The sequence below is a fragment of the Macrobrachium nipponense genome, chromosome 17 (assembly GCF_015104395.2).
Source record: "Macrobrachium nipponense isolate FS-2020 chromosome 17, ASM1510439v2, whole genome shotgun sequence".
NCBI classification, from domain to species: domain Eukaryota; kingdom Metazoa; phylum Arthropoda; class Malacostraca; order Decapoda; family Palaemonidae; genus Macrobrachium; species Macrobrachium nipponense.
This window is the reverse complement of record NC_087210.1, coordinates 6,479,215-6,494,214: the sequence shown is the minus strand read 5'-3', so window position 1 is coordinate 6,494,214 and position 15,000 is coordinate 6,479,215. Positions and strand designations below refer to the sequence as shown.

The following is a 15,000-nucleotide window of genomic DNA, read 5'->3' as shown; positions in this document are numbered from 1 at the left end:
ACCACTATAGAACCAAAACTAATACAGCAAGTGTTGCACCTCAAGACATTCAAGATGAGCAACTCAAAAAAGAAAATCATAAAACAGTAACACGGAGGAAATACTTCAGAAAAACCGACGATTACTATATCTCTAACAGATTTTCAAGAAAAGGAAGATGTTTCAGAACGATGTTTAGTTTTCTTCTTCTTCTTCTTCTTCTTCTTCTTCTTCTTCTTCTTCTTCTTCTTATCTTCTCCCTTTTTCTTCGTCTCCTCCTCCCCCTTTCCTCCTCCTCCTTCTTCTTCCTCCTTCTTCTTCTTCTTCTTCGTCTCCTCCTCCTCTTCCTCCTCCTACTTCTTCTTCTTATTCTTCTTCGTCTCCTCCCCTTCTTCTTCCTCTTCTTTTTTTCTTCTCTCCCTCCTCCTCTTCCTCCTCCTTCTTCTTCCTCCCCTTCTTCCTTCTTCTTTTTTTCCTTCTCTCGCTCTTCTTCTTGTTCCTCTTCTTTTTTTCTTCTTCTTCTTCCTTCCTCCGTGTCCTCCCTTCCTTCCTCCTCCTTTTTTTCCTTTCCTTCTTCTTTCCCCTTCCTTCCTTCCTTCCTTCCCCTTTCCCCCTTCCTTCCGTTTCCTCTTCCTTAATCTTCCTTCTTCCCTCCTCTTCTTCGTTTTCCTTCACCTTCCTAAATCCCTTCTTCCTCCTCCTTCTTTCCCCTTCTTCTTCCTTCGTTCCCTTTTTTCTTCCCCTTCTTCTTCCCTCCTTCCTTTTTTTTCTTCCTCCTCCTCCCTCCTTCCTTCCTTCCTTCTTCTTACTTTCTTTCCTTCCGCTTCTTTCCCTCCTCCCTCCCTCCTCCTCCTCCTCCTCTCCCTTCTTCTTCTTCTTCTTACTCTTCTCCCCCCTTCTTCTTCTCCCCTTTCTTCTTCTTCATCTTTGTCTTCTCCTCCTCCTCCTCCCTTCTTCTTCTCATTCTCCTTCTCATTCTTCTTCTCATTCGTCTTCTCCCCTCTTCTTCTTCTTCTTCTTCTTCTTCTTCTTCTTCTTCTTCTTCTTCTTCTTCTTCTTCTTTCCTCCTCCTCCTCCTCCTCCTCCTGGCCCCTTTCTTCTACTTCATCTTCTTCTTCTCCCCCCTTCTTCTTCTTCTTCCTGGCTGCCTCTTGGACGTGAGGAAAAGAGGATTTCTAGCGCAATGCTTTTGAGAGCTTATGCTTGAATAGAGACAAGACTTCGTCCATAATCTCGTTTCGGGGTCTTAGCTCACTCGGGTGAAATATTATAGGAAATCGATGTTCCTCTATTCTTTATTTTTTCTTTTCGTTCGTTTCTGTATTACAATAAAACTTTTGGAAACTTGGTGTTAAACCAGTCCTCGTAATTTAGTTCGTAAAGAATTGCTTTGCTGTATCTTACACTGAGGCACGCACACGCAATAATGTATAATGTATATATATATAGATATATATATATATATATATATATATATATATATATATATACATAGATAGATAAGATAATAGATATATGTTATGTGTGTATATATATAATATACATATATATTTATATATTATATATATATATATATATATATATATATATATATATGTATTGTGTGTGTTTATATATATATACATATATATATATATATATATTATATATATATAGATATAGATATAATATATATATATATGTGTGTGTGTGTGTGTGTGTGTGTCTGTGTATGTGTGAGTGTATGTGTATTTATTTACATGCATGTTTTTAAGTGTGTTCGTGTATGTATGTGTGACTGTATTGTCTGCTTGCGTGGAAATAAGTAAAAAATAAAATGCGGTAAAATGGTTAGTGTAGTTGAGAGTCAGATCAGTGCTCAGTGCTTTGAGGTGGTTTGGTCTTGTGGAAGTAATTGAAGATGATAGGTTGGCGATCAAGAGTGAAATTGGAGAATGTTGGCATGGAGGGACTGACTCTCCCTTGCACGAAACGAGATTTTGAACGTCTTGCCCAACAAACTTTCTTTGAAGTAAAGCTTGTCTCTTTTGAATGATTGGACAGTTACCCTTACAGTTACTCTGTAATATACATAGACTTTCTGATAGTCTAAAAGAACTGGGATGTAAAAAGAAGTATATGTATTATATAGTATATGAATATGTATATATATGCGTGTGCATGATAATATATATATATATATATATATATATATATATATGTATATATATATATATATATTATATATATATATATATATATATATATATATATATATACATACATGTATATATATAATATATATATATATAATCTATATATATATATATAATACACACACATACGTATCATTAGGACGCCCCCTAAAATGCAATAACTTGCGACGAATCTTCAAGTTAAACCATCAAAGGGTTAACATCATTTAAATGGGAATCTATGACATTTTGTAAATAAATCTTATGCGGGATGATATTTAAAGATGTAAGGTTTTATTGGCCAAAAGCATTTTTCTTTTCTCTTCAATATTTTTGCAGATATGACCATTTGAATAGCGTTATGGCCGGGCGGTTCCGGGCTGCCAGAAATGAGCCCGGTTTCAGTATTACTTCGCTCCACTCGAAATTTTATATATATATATACATATATATATATATATATATATATATATATATATATATATATATATATATATATATATACACACACACAACAGCGCAGCTACATAGCGCTTAAGGGCATGGAGCAATTTAAAGACCAGGGTAAAGACTGCGCTTGGTAATAGCTATGTATACGAATATGCCCCATACAACGCCTTGTCTCTAACCCGCTCCGCAAGGAGTGAATTGTCTCGCAACTTGAACCTCTGTAGGTTAAGAGATAAAAATTGTGAAAATGAGAGGGAAGGGTACTTGTGATATAATTGCCCTCCGAGCGCAGAAGGAGGGAAAAAAAGGTTAAATAAAATAGCCCTAAGCAAAGATGGTGCTCTCAGCTGAAGATCTCAAAGTCAAATAGTATTTTTTTATTTTATTTTTTTATTTTATAGCCTTTATACGTTCGCTTGGATGACAAAGGCGCCAGAGAGGGGATCTGGTATTTAAAGAGACATCTTGTTCGAGAGGATGACCTGGGCTTTTCGCTAGACGCGAGAGGAGGAGGAGGGTGGAAGAAAAAAAACAAGTTGAATAATAAATTGAAAATGTATATCAAGAGCGAGGGGCCTAGGAAGGCTGTACCGGCATTGAAGATGGGTGCATATGTATGTGTGTGTGTGTGTGTGTGTGTGTGTGTGTGAATAACTTGATCACGAAGTATATAAAACAACGTGATGCTATGTATATATATATATATATATATTATAATATATATATATATATATATATCAGTGTATTGTGCGCTATTCATATTCAGTAAGGACAACCGCCATAATGAAATGGATAACAAGTTAATAATTACAAGGAATTATAAGTGATATTGTGTTTTATTCTGTCCACCCCATTTATTTGCAATGATGCTCTATTTTTTATTTTTGTTTATTTATTTTTCTTTTTGAGATAACGGTCCTTATTATCATTTGCATATGAGTCGATGCGGTTCCGTTTGATCTAATATTTCTACCACCTTTCTTCGGGGCATATTATTCCCAAAAGGGAATGTAATTAAATAAAGCATTTGTGTTTTAGAGAGAGAGAGAGAAGGAAAAAATTCAATTAGATTCAGTATCAGTTCCAGCTCTTAGAGTTAATGGTAAATTCTCTTTAAAACTCTGTAAATATTGAGGCAGCAAACAAATCATAGAGCAATGGTATTTCTTTGTCCCGTGAGGAAACTCTTCACTATTTGCTGGGTGGTTGCCATATGATTTTTTACATGGTTTATGGTATAAAGAGAGAGAGAGAGAGAGAGAGAGAGAGAGAGAGAGAGAGAGAGAGAGAGAGAGAGAGAGAGAGAGAGAGAGAGAGAGAGAGAGAGAGAGACTCTAGCAAATGCTGCCTATTCAGACTTTCTAAAATATTTATTGGACGCAGTTTCCCTTTTAAATTTATTTGGACTTTTTTCATTATTGTTTTTTTTTTTCTCGTATATATATCCTTGTCGTCTGGTAACTTCTTCGAGTATTTCTGCTTAATCGGGGAGTAAGCCTGAAAACTCCTTTTTATTGTTGTTATTATTGTTGATGGGTGGGGGAGAGGATAGGAAAGCTCTATGGAAGAGCCTAAAAAGGTCTGAAAAAGTTGTTTCGCGTTGAGTTAAAGATACAGGAATTTTAGGATAGGATATTTATGATATATTTATTAGAATGAAAATGTAGAAAGTAAATAATGTGCATGTTAAACAGTACAGAAAAATAATTTCTCATGGAATATAGCGTATTTATTTTAATTTTCGTTGGTGAAACAACGCTTTATTTGACTGTAGATTTTAGCACGTTTTAACTTACGTTAAAAGGTAGGAATTTAATGTTTACAACTTCTGCGCGAGGGAAAAATCTTGCACGCGTCCCGAGTAAGCTGGAGGTCGAATCACGCCTTGTTTATATTGTGCCAACATTTATCACGGACATTAAGTACTCTCAGCCTATAGAAATTTTGCCATTATAACAATTTCACAAAATTGTAAATTTTTAAAATTTTATAATATATATGTAGTCTACAAGGCGATGGAAAAAGGCTGTTAGATGAAAAATTATTCACTAAAAGGTTAATAGTTTAAAAACTAGAGATCAGGGTTTGATTAAGTACCCGAGGAATGTAGGACCCCAAAATTAGTTTTCCGGATTTACTACAGAAATGAGCTATTTAATTTTTCCATGCATGTACAGCTATCGATAATATGACTAAATTTCTTTTGTATGAAATCAATTCTGCACTTCGTTAGCATTATTCCAGCAGACATCTACAAATCTTTTTCAATGGAGATAGTGAAAGAATCCTCAAAATGAAAAATCCCCAGAAAAAATGCGAAAATAGTGAACGTTTTTTGTGTTTCGATTTATATTTCCACTTTGATTGCGTTATATATATATATAGAATGTTGAGGAAGATCTTAAACTGAAAGTATCAGTTTTTGTAAACAATATTGCTTGTTTTTTTTTTAGTCATTATATGAAAATATCAATTCTTATATCTTTAAGGAACACTGAAGAATACCCGAGAGGTTGGGAAAAAATACACGTCTCCTAAATTAGAACGATGCTTTCCTTGTGTGTCTTTTGTTGTTAGGTTCAAGGGGTCTGTTGCTGTTAAATTACAGCATGAGGTGTAGGGAAAGGTGATTAATTAGTGGAGTGGGAGTATGTTATGCTATGCAGATGACGCAATTTAAGAGTGTTATTATATGCAAATGACCGACGTCTTTGTAGCCTAATTCAACCGGAGATTCCAGACGCCGTTGGGCCAGGAGGGTAGGTAAGGATGGTCCCTGGATGAATGGAAGGTCCTGATGACAGGACGGTCCTGGATGGAAGGAAGGTCCTTGGATAGAAGGAAGGAGGGAAGGTCCCTAGATGGAAGGAAGGATGATCCTTGGATAGAAGGAAGGTCCCTGATTGGAAGGAAGGTCCCTGGATGGAAGGAAGGTCCCTGGGTGGATGGAAGGTCCTTGGATGGAATAACATTGTATTTTTCGTATTGAAGATCTCAATCCTCATGCTGTGTGAGCTTGAAATACGACGCAAATATCATTATTCTTCAAATCATTATTATTGATGCATATCCCTTCATGCTGATTTGGAAAGTTTATCACATGACTTCATAAACTTTCAGCGTTCTTCACAACATCTCAAGCTAACTGGAAGGTGTATGGCTTGAGATCTTACACACACACACACACACACACACACACACACACACACACATTTCCACCAATTGGATATAGCGATATATAAAGACAATTGCCCTTACATAATCAGAATTAGATTATACATATATATATATATAGTGTGTCTGTGTATGTGTACAGTTCGTAATAGTAATCAGACTGGCATTATGTGTACGCAGATATAATGCTTGACTACCAAACATGGCGTGAGACAAATAAGATATTCATGACCCACTTACAAAGATCTCTTGATTAACTTCCATAGAAAACCCACCTGAGACAAAAATTTTGTGAAATCAAAAGGCCAAAGGAAAATCGGTTTTCTGTTTCCCATTTCGTGTAAGGAGGGAGAAATATAATTAGTGGAGAGAGCAGCTTTCACCCCGCAATCACCTCTCAAATCTCTCTCTATCTCTTTCTCTCTTCCAATAAACGGTATTGTGAGGCGGTCCTACGTTTGACCCCGGAACAATTACGTGGAAATGGAAGTTGGTAACTTTCGTGCTACATTTATCTACTTTGTTCGCTACACCCCCCCCCCCCCCCCCCCCTCTCCCCTCTCTCTCTCTCTCTCTCTCTCTCTCTCTCTCTCTCTCTCTCTCTCTCTCTCTCTCTCTCGTTCCTACCCTGGATTTCCAATTGTAAGGGTTCTGATAGTATCAGGTAACAACAAAAAGAGATTTTATATATATATATATTTATTTATATATATAGAATATATATATATATATAATACATATACATATACATACATACACACACACACTCACACACACACACACATACACAAACACGATTAAATATAAGGGGTTTGTGAAATTGGTTATCAGGAACACCTTGACAGCTTGATATTACCTGGTTTCTTAAATCTATGTTTCTTTTCATTTTTTATTTTTTTTATTAGGTAGGTTTGGGTATTTCTTCCGTCAGGTAAATATTACCTGGTTTCCTAATTTCCTGGTCTCTTGTATGAAGGCGATGTACTTTTATTTATTTTATTTTGACAATCTGGAAGTTCGAAGACGCCTTGGTAATGTCTGATTAATCTAATCTTTGCGTAGATGGTTTCAGCTTTCTCTCTCTCTCTCTCTTCTCTCTCTCTCTCTCTCTCTCTCTCTCTCTCTCTCTCTCTCTTTGTGGTGTCCACTCATCCCCGAAAAAGCTCCTTCACATTGTACATACTGTACAGTATATATATATATAGTATATATATATATATATATATATATATATATATATATATATATATATATATATATATACACACACACACTAACTATCAAGGAAACATCTAAGAAAAGGCTGCAAGTATATCAAAAAAACAACAGCTTATTTTCCCAGCGGTGTTTCTCAACATCATTGCGCCTTTAAGATTGCAATTTACACAAATATCTTAACATAACTCATGAAAAACACAAAAAATAAATAAAGTAACAATTTCAAAATCACTATAAGGGACGGACATATCTTACCTAAACTGAAGTAAAGAGAAATTGAAACATCTAAGAAAGAAAGACGGTAAGTAAAAGGTAAGACCAAAATACCAAATAAACGAACACTAATTATGCTCTGCATACATACATACACACATATATACTGCATATATATATATATATATATATATATATATATATATATATATATATAGTATATATATACATATATATAATTTCCTTTTTGCTACGTTTAGAAAACATTCTTCTAGACCTCTTAGATCTGACAGAAGATCAAAGTGATGTTAATATTTAGCAACAAATAACTAACTCGTAAGGCAGGGTAGAACAGAACCAAATGCCTTTTTGAGTTTGAGATGAAAGCATGAAATACAAATCACAGATGGAAAAATAAATACAAAAGAAAGGAAAGTAGCGTAGCAGGTCTTCGTAAGGACTGCTTAGCCTCAGGGATTTTGTTCTTTAATTACCTGTGGTTAAGTATTTTCCCTAACGTTCAAGGGCGTCAAATATTTTAATAATAATTCTATATACGGAACTTGTGTAAAAGTTCCGGGTATTTGAAAATTAACCATATCGATGCATGCGGGTATTCATACATGCATACATACATGCGCATATAGTTTATATTACTCTGCAATGGGAATGAGTCCAGTAATGGAATCGTTAAGCTAAAATGGTCGGCTCAAGAATACGACCTACAAGAAAGTTTATCGAGATATGTTGATCAAACCTTTTAGTTTTCTGAAAGGAAAACTATTGTGTCGGCTTTGTCTGTCCATCCACACTGTTTTCTGTCGGCACTTTTTCTATCCCCCCTCAGAACTTAAAAATTACCGAGGCTAGAGGGCTGCATATTGGTATGTTGATCATCCACCCTCCAGTCATCAAACATACCAAATTGCAGCCTTCTAGCCTCAGTAGATTTTATTTTATTTAAAGTTAAGTTTTGCCATTATCGTGCGCCTGGCTATCATCGTAAGACGCCTTATACTGATTCTGCTATTTCTTTTATTGTCCTTTTTTCAATTCGCCCTTTCTTCGTCCTTCGTTACTCCCAAATAATCGGTTAATTTAAGGGCGTAAAGTTTTTGAATAATTAAAACTAATATATACATATATATATATATATATATATATATATATATATATATATATATATATATATATAATATATATATATATATATATATACATATATATCAATATATATACATATATATATATATATATATATATATATATATATATATACTATATATATATATATATACATACATATATATATATATATATATATATATATATATATATATATATATATATATATATATATATATATATATATATATATATATATATATATATATATATATGTATATATATATATATATATATATATATATATATATATATATATATATATATTATATATATATATATATATATATATATATATATGTATATATATATATCTATATATATATATATATATATATCTATATATATATATATATATATTTAAAAATACCCGTTTATTCTCGTAATCATTCTATAATATGTCTCTTACCGCCCTTTTTATTTTCTTTTTTCAGTCCGCCCTTTTTTCGTCCGCCTTCCGAACGACGTGACGGGAGTGACGGGCGGAGAAGCCGTGCTTCACTGTCGGGCGGGCGGGTCTCCCCGCCCGCACGTCGTGTGGCGTCGGCACGACGGGCGGATGCCCGTCGGAAGAGCCCGTCTGATCAACTTCGACTCGTCGCTGAAGATCTCCCAGTTGGCGGTGGAGGACGCTGGCGTCTACATATGCCAGGCTGAAAATGCCGTGGCGACAGTGGACGCCAACGCGACGCTCACTGTCTTCGGTGAGTTCACCTTTAATCTGAATATTGGCCGAAATATCTGTTTAGTGTGAATATTAATCAAACTGTTAAGATGAATATGTTTTTCCCTTTTTTTTTAATGGTCATCAAAAGATTACATTACCTAAATAAGTATATTTTAGACGTCTGAATATCAGCCAAATATCTTTGACGTATGGATTGTCATCGAACGGCACAAATTTTTTTTTTTTTTTTTTTTTTGTATTTTAAATAGTCATCTGACGGTTGAATAAATAAATTTGTTTGTATTTTAAATAGTCATCAGACGGTTGAATTAAACATATTTTAGACGTCTGAATATCAGCCACATATCTGTTACTTATGAATATGCATAGACGGTTAAATTAACTATATGTTTTGGTATTTTTAATAGGCATCAGACAGTGTAATTAACTGTATTTTTAGTATTTATAATATTCAACAGACGGTTGAATTAACTATATTTTCTGAAATATGTTTTTAAAATGCACTATAATAATTTAACTGTAGCTTCTAAAGGCTCTCTTAAAGGCCTTAAATTAATTTAAAACCGTAGCTTGTAAAACCTTTTAAAATTCTAATTAAATTGGAGAAATTTTGAAAAGACTAGTATTGGAACATTTCCTCAAAATTCGAAACCCACATGATTTAGTTCTCGGGTTCTTTGAAGTCCCAAATTAATTAGGCCGTATCTTTGAGATGCTTTCTAACTCCTAATTAATTCGCGATGTCTTAAAGGCTCTTAATTAATTAAGATGTATGTTTTGAGAGCCTTTCAATTTTGCACTTCAATAGGAGAAACATTAAAAGGAATAGCACTGAGATATTTCTTCAAAATTCAGTATGATTAAATTATCGGTTTTTTAAAAGCCCCAGATTAATTAGGCTGTAGCTTCTGAAAGCCTTTTTGATTTTATTAAGAAACCTTTAAAAGACTGAGAAGGAGACATTTCTCAAAGTTCAATATTCACTTATTTAATTATCGGTTTCTTGAAAGACCTAAATTAATATAGGTACTTATAATTGAGACTTCTGAACTGTATAAACTTTGATTCAAGATTTGTGTTCATCCACATTATCTCATTTAAAATTCACAGACCCACCTCAGCTGGTCTCCGGCCCTACCGACATGGCGGTCATCGTCAACACAACGACGCGCCTTCCGTGCTACGGTAGAGGGACGCCCACGCCCATCCCGGTGTGGATGCACTCCTCATTCCCCCAGCAGCCCCTGAGTCCCGGCTGGAAGGGCCAGGACGCCCAGGTGTCCGACGACGGGACCCTGGTGTTGTCGAACATGGGCGCTCAGCAGAGGGGCTCCTGGACTTGCTCCCTTCTGAGCGAGGCGGGAGACGCCCACGGGAGGGCGTGGCTCACCGTGGTTAACTCGAAGGACACGCCGCCCCCCTTCATCAGCATGCCCCCGGCAAACCAGACGCTTCCAGCGCGCACCCACGCCACGCTGCATTGCCGCGCCCAGGGGCCGCCCATGCCCACGCTCTCGTGGTACAGGGGCACGGCGCCCGTGCGCGCCGACGGGAAGAGAGTGACTGTCAACAAGAACGGCGACCTCACCATCACCAGTAAGTCTCGCTCCCCTTTTCTTGTTGTCTCCGTAGGGGGGTTAGTTTTTCCACTTAATTTTCGCGGGATGATTTGATTAGAAAAATAAAGCTTTCTGCTCTTACTTGAACCACCTAAGTACCCTGACGATTGCACTCCAGATCTGTAAGAAATCTTGACCGATTGATAATGTCAAACCAATGTAATTATTAAGATCACTCGCCATATTTGTTTGTTCCACACATTTTCACTCTAATTTTACACGTACGTACATAACGAATTAAGGAGAATAGAGCAGAATATAGAATTTAGGCGAAAGGCCAAGCGCGGGGACCTATGAGGTTATTCTTCGATGAAACGGAAAATGACAGTTAAAAGGTCTAAAAGTTGAAACAGAAAAAAAAAAAAAAAAAAAAAAAAAAAAAAAGCTGGCAGGTGCACTATGATTCAATTCATTCATGTCAGGGGTCTCTATAATAATGTCCGTAGGGTTCAAGGCATTAGTTGAATACTAATAGATTTCTGCCCGCGCTTTTTGGTATCTTTCGTACTTACACATAACCAGTGTTGTTTATTACTAAGCTGGCTTTATGCTAGCACGGGCTCTTGCTCATAGAGCAGCCTGTAAACACATTGCCACTTATTTGACGTCCTAAAAACCTATAAACATTTTACATGCGTCGTATTTCTCATTGTTTATCATTTAAATGTCTTTGCTTGTTAATTGAAGCATAACATGATTTTAGAGGATTTTTTAATATAACTCTTTTTGAAATAGATCCATTCTTGTTGAAATTTTCATGAATTTCTCGAAGTCCTGAAATATTGATCAAATTTTTTATCGGTGCTTAATCGCCTGTTCAACTAAAGTCCTTCCATAATACTCTACCAGATTTTTATCCGATTGTAGTTTTCCGTAAATGAAAACTATTGTGGCGTTATTGTCTGTCCGTCCGTCCACACTTTATTTTGTCCGCCCTGAGAACTACAAAAACACTGAGGCTAGAGGGCTGCAAATTGATATGTTGATCATCCATCACCCAATCATCACACATACCAAATTGCAGCCATCTAACCTCATTAGTTTTTATTTTATTTAAGCTTAAAGTTAGCGGTAATCGTGCGTCTGACAACGATATAGGATAAGCGACCACCGGGCCGGCCAATACAGTTTTATACCGAGACTACCGAAAGATATATCTATTTCTGATGGCCTTATCATACGCTGTACAGAAGACTCGATTGTGCCGAAGAAACTTAGGTGCATTTTTTACTTGTTTCGTATTATATACGGACGTGATACAAAGACTATTAAAATGAGGGTAATTCAGTTTAATAAATTAAAATCCGTTCAAAGAGGAACCAGTAATATACTTGAAAGCTAAGGAAAAGTTGCGTGACGTCAATAACTAGGTTACAGACGGTAATTTAAACGAAATATTACGAACTTTGGATTATTGTATATTTGCTCTATTTCCATTATTGTAGACCTTTCCTGGAGCAAATTATTTTCATTTGGTACATTTATTTATGGGTTTTTTTCTGCTGGACATAGAGGTTTTTTTTATTTTTTTTTTTATTTTTTTTTTTTTTTTTTTAACAACTCAGTACTACATTTAGGTTTTGGGGGGCGAGGGAGACATTTTTCCATGGCTCATGTTCGTGAACTACGGTCGTTTTTCTGTGTAAAGGTTTCCATGATAATTGTGCATTGCTTTGTGCGCTCTAAATATTTCACTTTCTTTTGATTGTTTGTTTGTTGATTTTTTTCACCTAGCGTATTTATTTTACGAAGCGTATTTAAAAACTGTCGATTTTTTCTTTTTCTTATATAACTTTTGAAATTGAGTGGTTTTCGTTGTATTTTCTCTCGCCAAACTATCCTTCATTCCGAATCAGAAATTCGTAAGAAAAATAAATATATTGCGTATTTCTCAGTGGATGAAATGAGGCAGTCAGATAATTCCTGCTAAACGAGAAGAAAACAATGATAACTTTGGCAGTAAGTAATATTATTTATCACGCTTAATTGACGAAGTTAATTTCTCTGTGATTGCAGCGGATGTATGTCGATTTAAAATTAAAAACAGAAGGTAATTAGTGTGGATTTATGTTAAATGGGAAAACAGATAATCAGGAGACGACTTGACCGTTAGGCAATGGCCTTCTTTCAGCATTATCTGAAAAATATATACAAACACACGAACTGTTTGTGATGCTTTAGCAGAGTTTTCACGAATTTCTCTATGAGAATTGTTTGATCAAGATTTACGAAAAAAAAAAAAGTAGAATAACGCGTAGAAATTAAACGGTTGAAAAAATAACCAAGGTTTAGACAATATTAAGATGTTTATATATATATATATATATATATATATATATATATATATATATTATATATATATATATATATATACTGTGTGTGTGTGTGTATGTGTTATATGTGAATGTCACTGAAGTCCTGATTTGTCCTCTGTCCGTTGGTTCGAATCCACAAGAGGACGAATTATTATCAACTTTAAACAATTTTCCTCCGGTTAACGTATATGATGGGACATTGTAGCTTAAAGCATATATATTATACGTATATGTGTGTATACACACACACATATATACTTAAATAATTATATATATATATATAATATATATATATAATATTTATTATTATTACATACTACATTATAATATATTATTATTATTATTAATATATATATTATATATATATATATTTATATATTTATAATATATTATATATGTATATCTATATATATATTATATATATGTATATTATTATTATATTAATATATATATAATTATATATTATTTTATAGATATATGTGTGTGTATGTATGTAGGTACGAATGTATGTATGTATCTACATATAGTAAGCTTTCCAGTGCTCTTGCATCCGGTTTGTAAACGAAAAAATGAACCATATTTTTCCCCATAAATGGAAATCCTGGTGTGCTTCAATTAACCCCTTTTCAAAAGATAAGCAAAAAAAAAAAAAAAAAAAAAAAGTAAAAAGAATCCAACGAAATTTTCGAGACGAATAGGTCTACATGAGCATTAATTTATCGATAGGACTGATGTCCTTTTATTCATCCCCTACGGAAGTTAAAAAAAAAAAAAAGGGGGGGGGGGACTACTGTTGGGGTTAAAGAGAATACCTCACAAAAGCAGTTGCAGGTGACGAACTTCACACGGCGTTGATGCGAGAGAGAGAGAGAGAGAGAGAGAGAGAGAGAGAGAGAGCCCTTAGAACAGGGAGATGAAAATGGATTGAAAAGAGAGAGAGAGAGAGAGAGAGAGAGAGAGAGAGAGAGAGAGAAGACGTAGTAGAAGAGACAGATGAAGATGGATTGAGAGAGAGAGAGAGAGAGAGAGAGAGAGAGAGAGAGAGGCCGTAATAGAACAGACGGATAAAGATGGAAAATGGATTGAAAAAATAGAGAGAGAGATAGGATATTGGGAATGAAAGGTGTGAAAATGGATTGAGAGAGAGAGAGAGAGAGCCTAAGGAAAATGAAATGATAAGTCATTAAAAAGTCGTTTGATCGAAAGAATGACAATTATAAAATGGTGTCATCACGAGGAAGGCGAAGGAAATGAGAGAGAGAGAGAGAGAGAGAGAGAGAGAGACGTATGTTGGATGACTCAACCTGAACACTTCCCTAACGGTTCCAGTAATTGATAGAGGAGGCGGCGTGTTTATTTGAGAGCAAGAACGGTCCCTTAATTAGCTTCTTCCGTTCGAAGTTCATTGGAGAACTTTCATAAATTAGGCTCGAGTACATTTTTATTAGGAATGTAATTTTGGTTTTTGTTAAGGATGTAATTTTGATTTTTTGTTAAGAGAGTAATTTTGGTTTTTGTTCAGAATGTAATTTTGGTTTTGTTAGGAATGTAATTTCGGTTTTTTGTTAAGAAAGTAATTTTGGTTTTTGTTAAGGATGTAATTTTGATTTTTTGTTAAGAGAGTAATTTTGGTTTTTGTTCAGAATGTAATTTTGGTTTTTGTTAAGGATGTAATTTTGAGTTTTTGTTAAGAGAGTAATTTTGGTTTTTGTTCAGAATGTAATTTTGGTTTCTGTTCAGAATGTTATTTCGGTTTTGTTAAGGATGTAATTTCGGTTTTTATTAAGGATGTAATTTTGGATTATATTAGGAATTTGATTTCTTTTTAGTATGGTAGTTGCCGATTTTATTTATTTATTTATTTTTTTTTGTCTTGGGATTGTATTATTTTAATATATGTCTATATCTTTCTAGACAGTTTGATCCTACTTTTGAACGAATCATGTTCTTATCGCTTATTTTTATGTTATAATGATGTAAGATTT

General features: G+C 34.5%; 1 protein-coding gene across 1 annotated transcript in view; it reads left to right on the top strand.

Annotated features, from left to right (window-relative positions):
* LOC135196484 (roundabout homolog 1-like) overlaps nucleotides 1–15,000 on the top strand; it is a 695,873-nt gene that overhangs the window by 523,007 nt on the left and 157,866 nt on the right. The window contains 2 exon segments of the mRNA XM_064223337.1: nucleotides 8,828–9,097; nucleotides 10,192–10,677. Of these exon segments, the coding sequence (XP_064079407.1) occupies nucleotides 8,828–9,097; nucleotides 10,192–10,677 (756 nt within the window).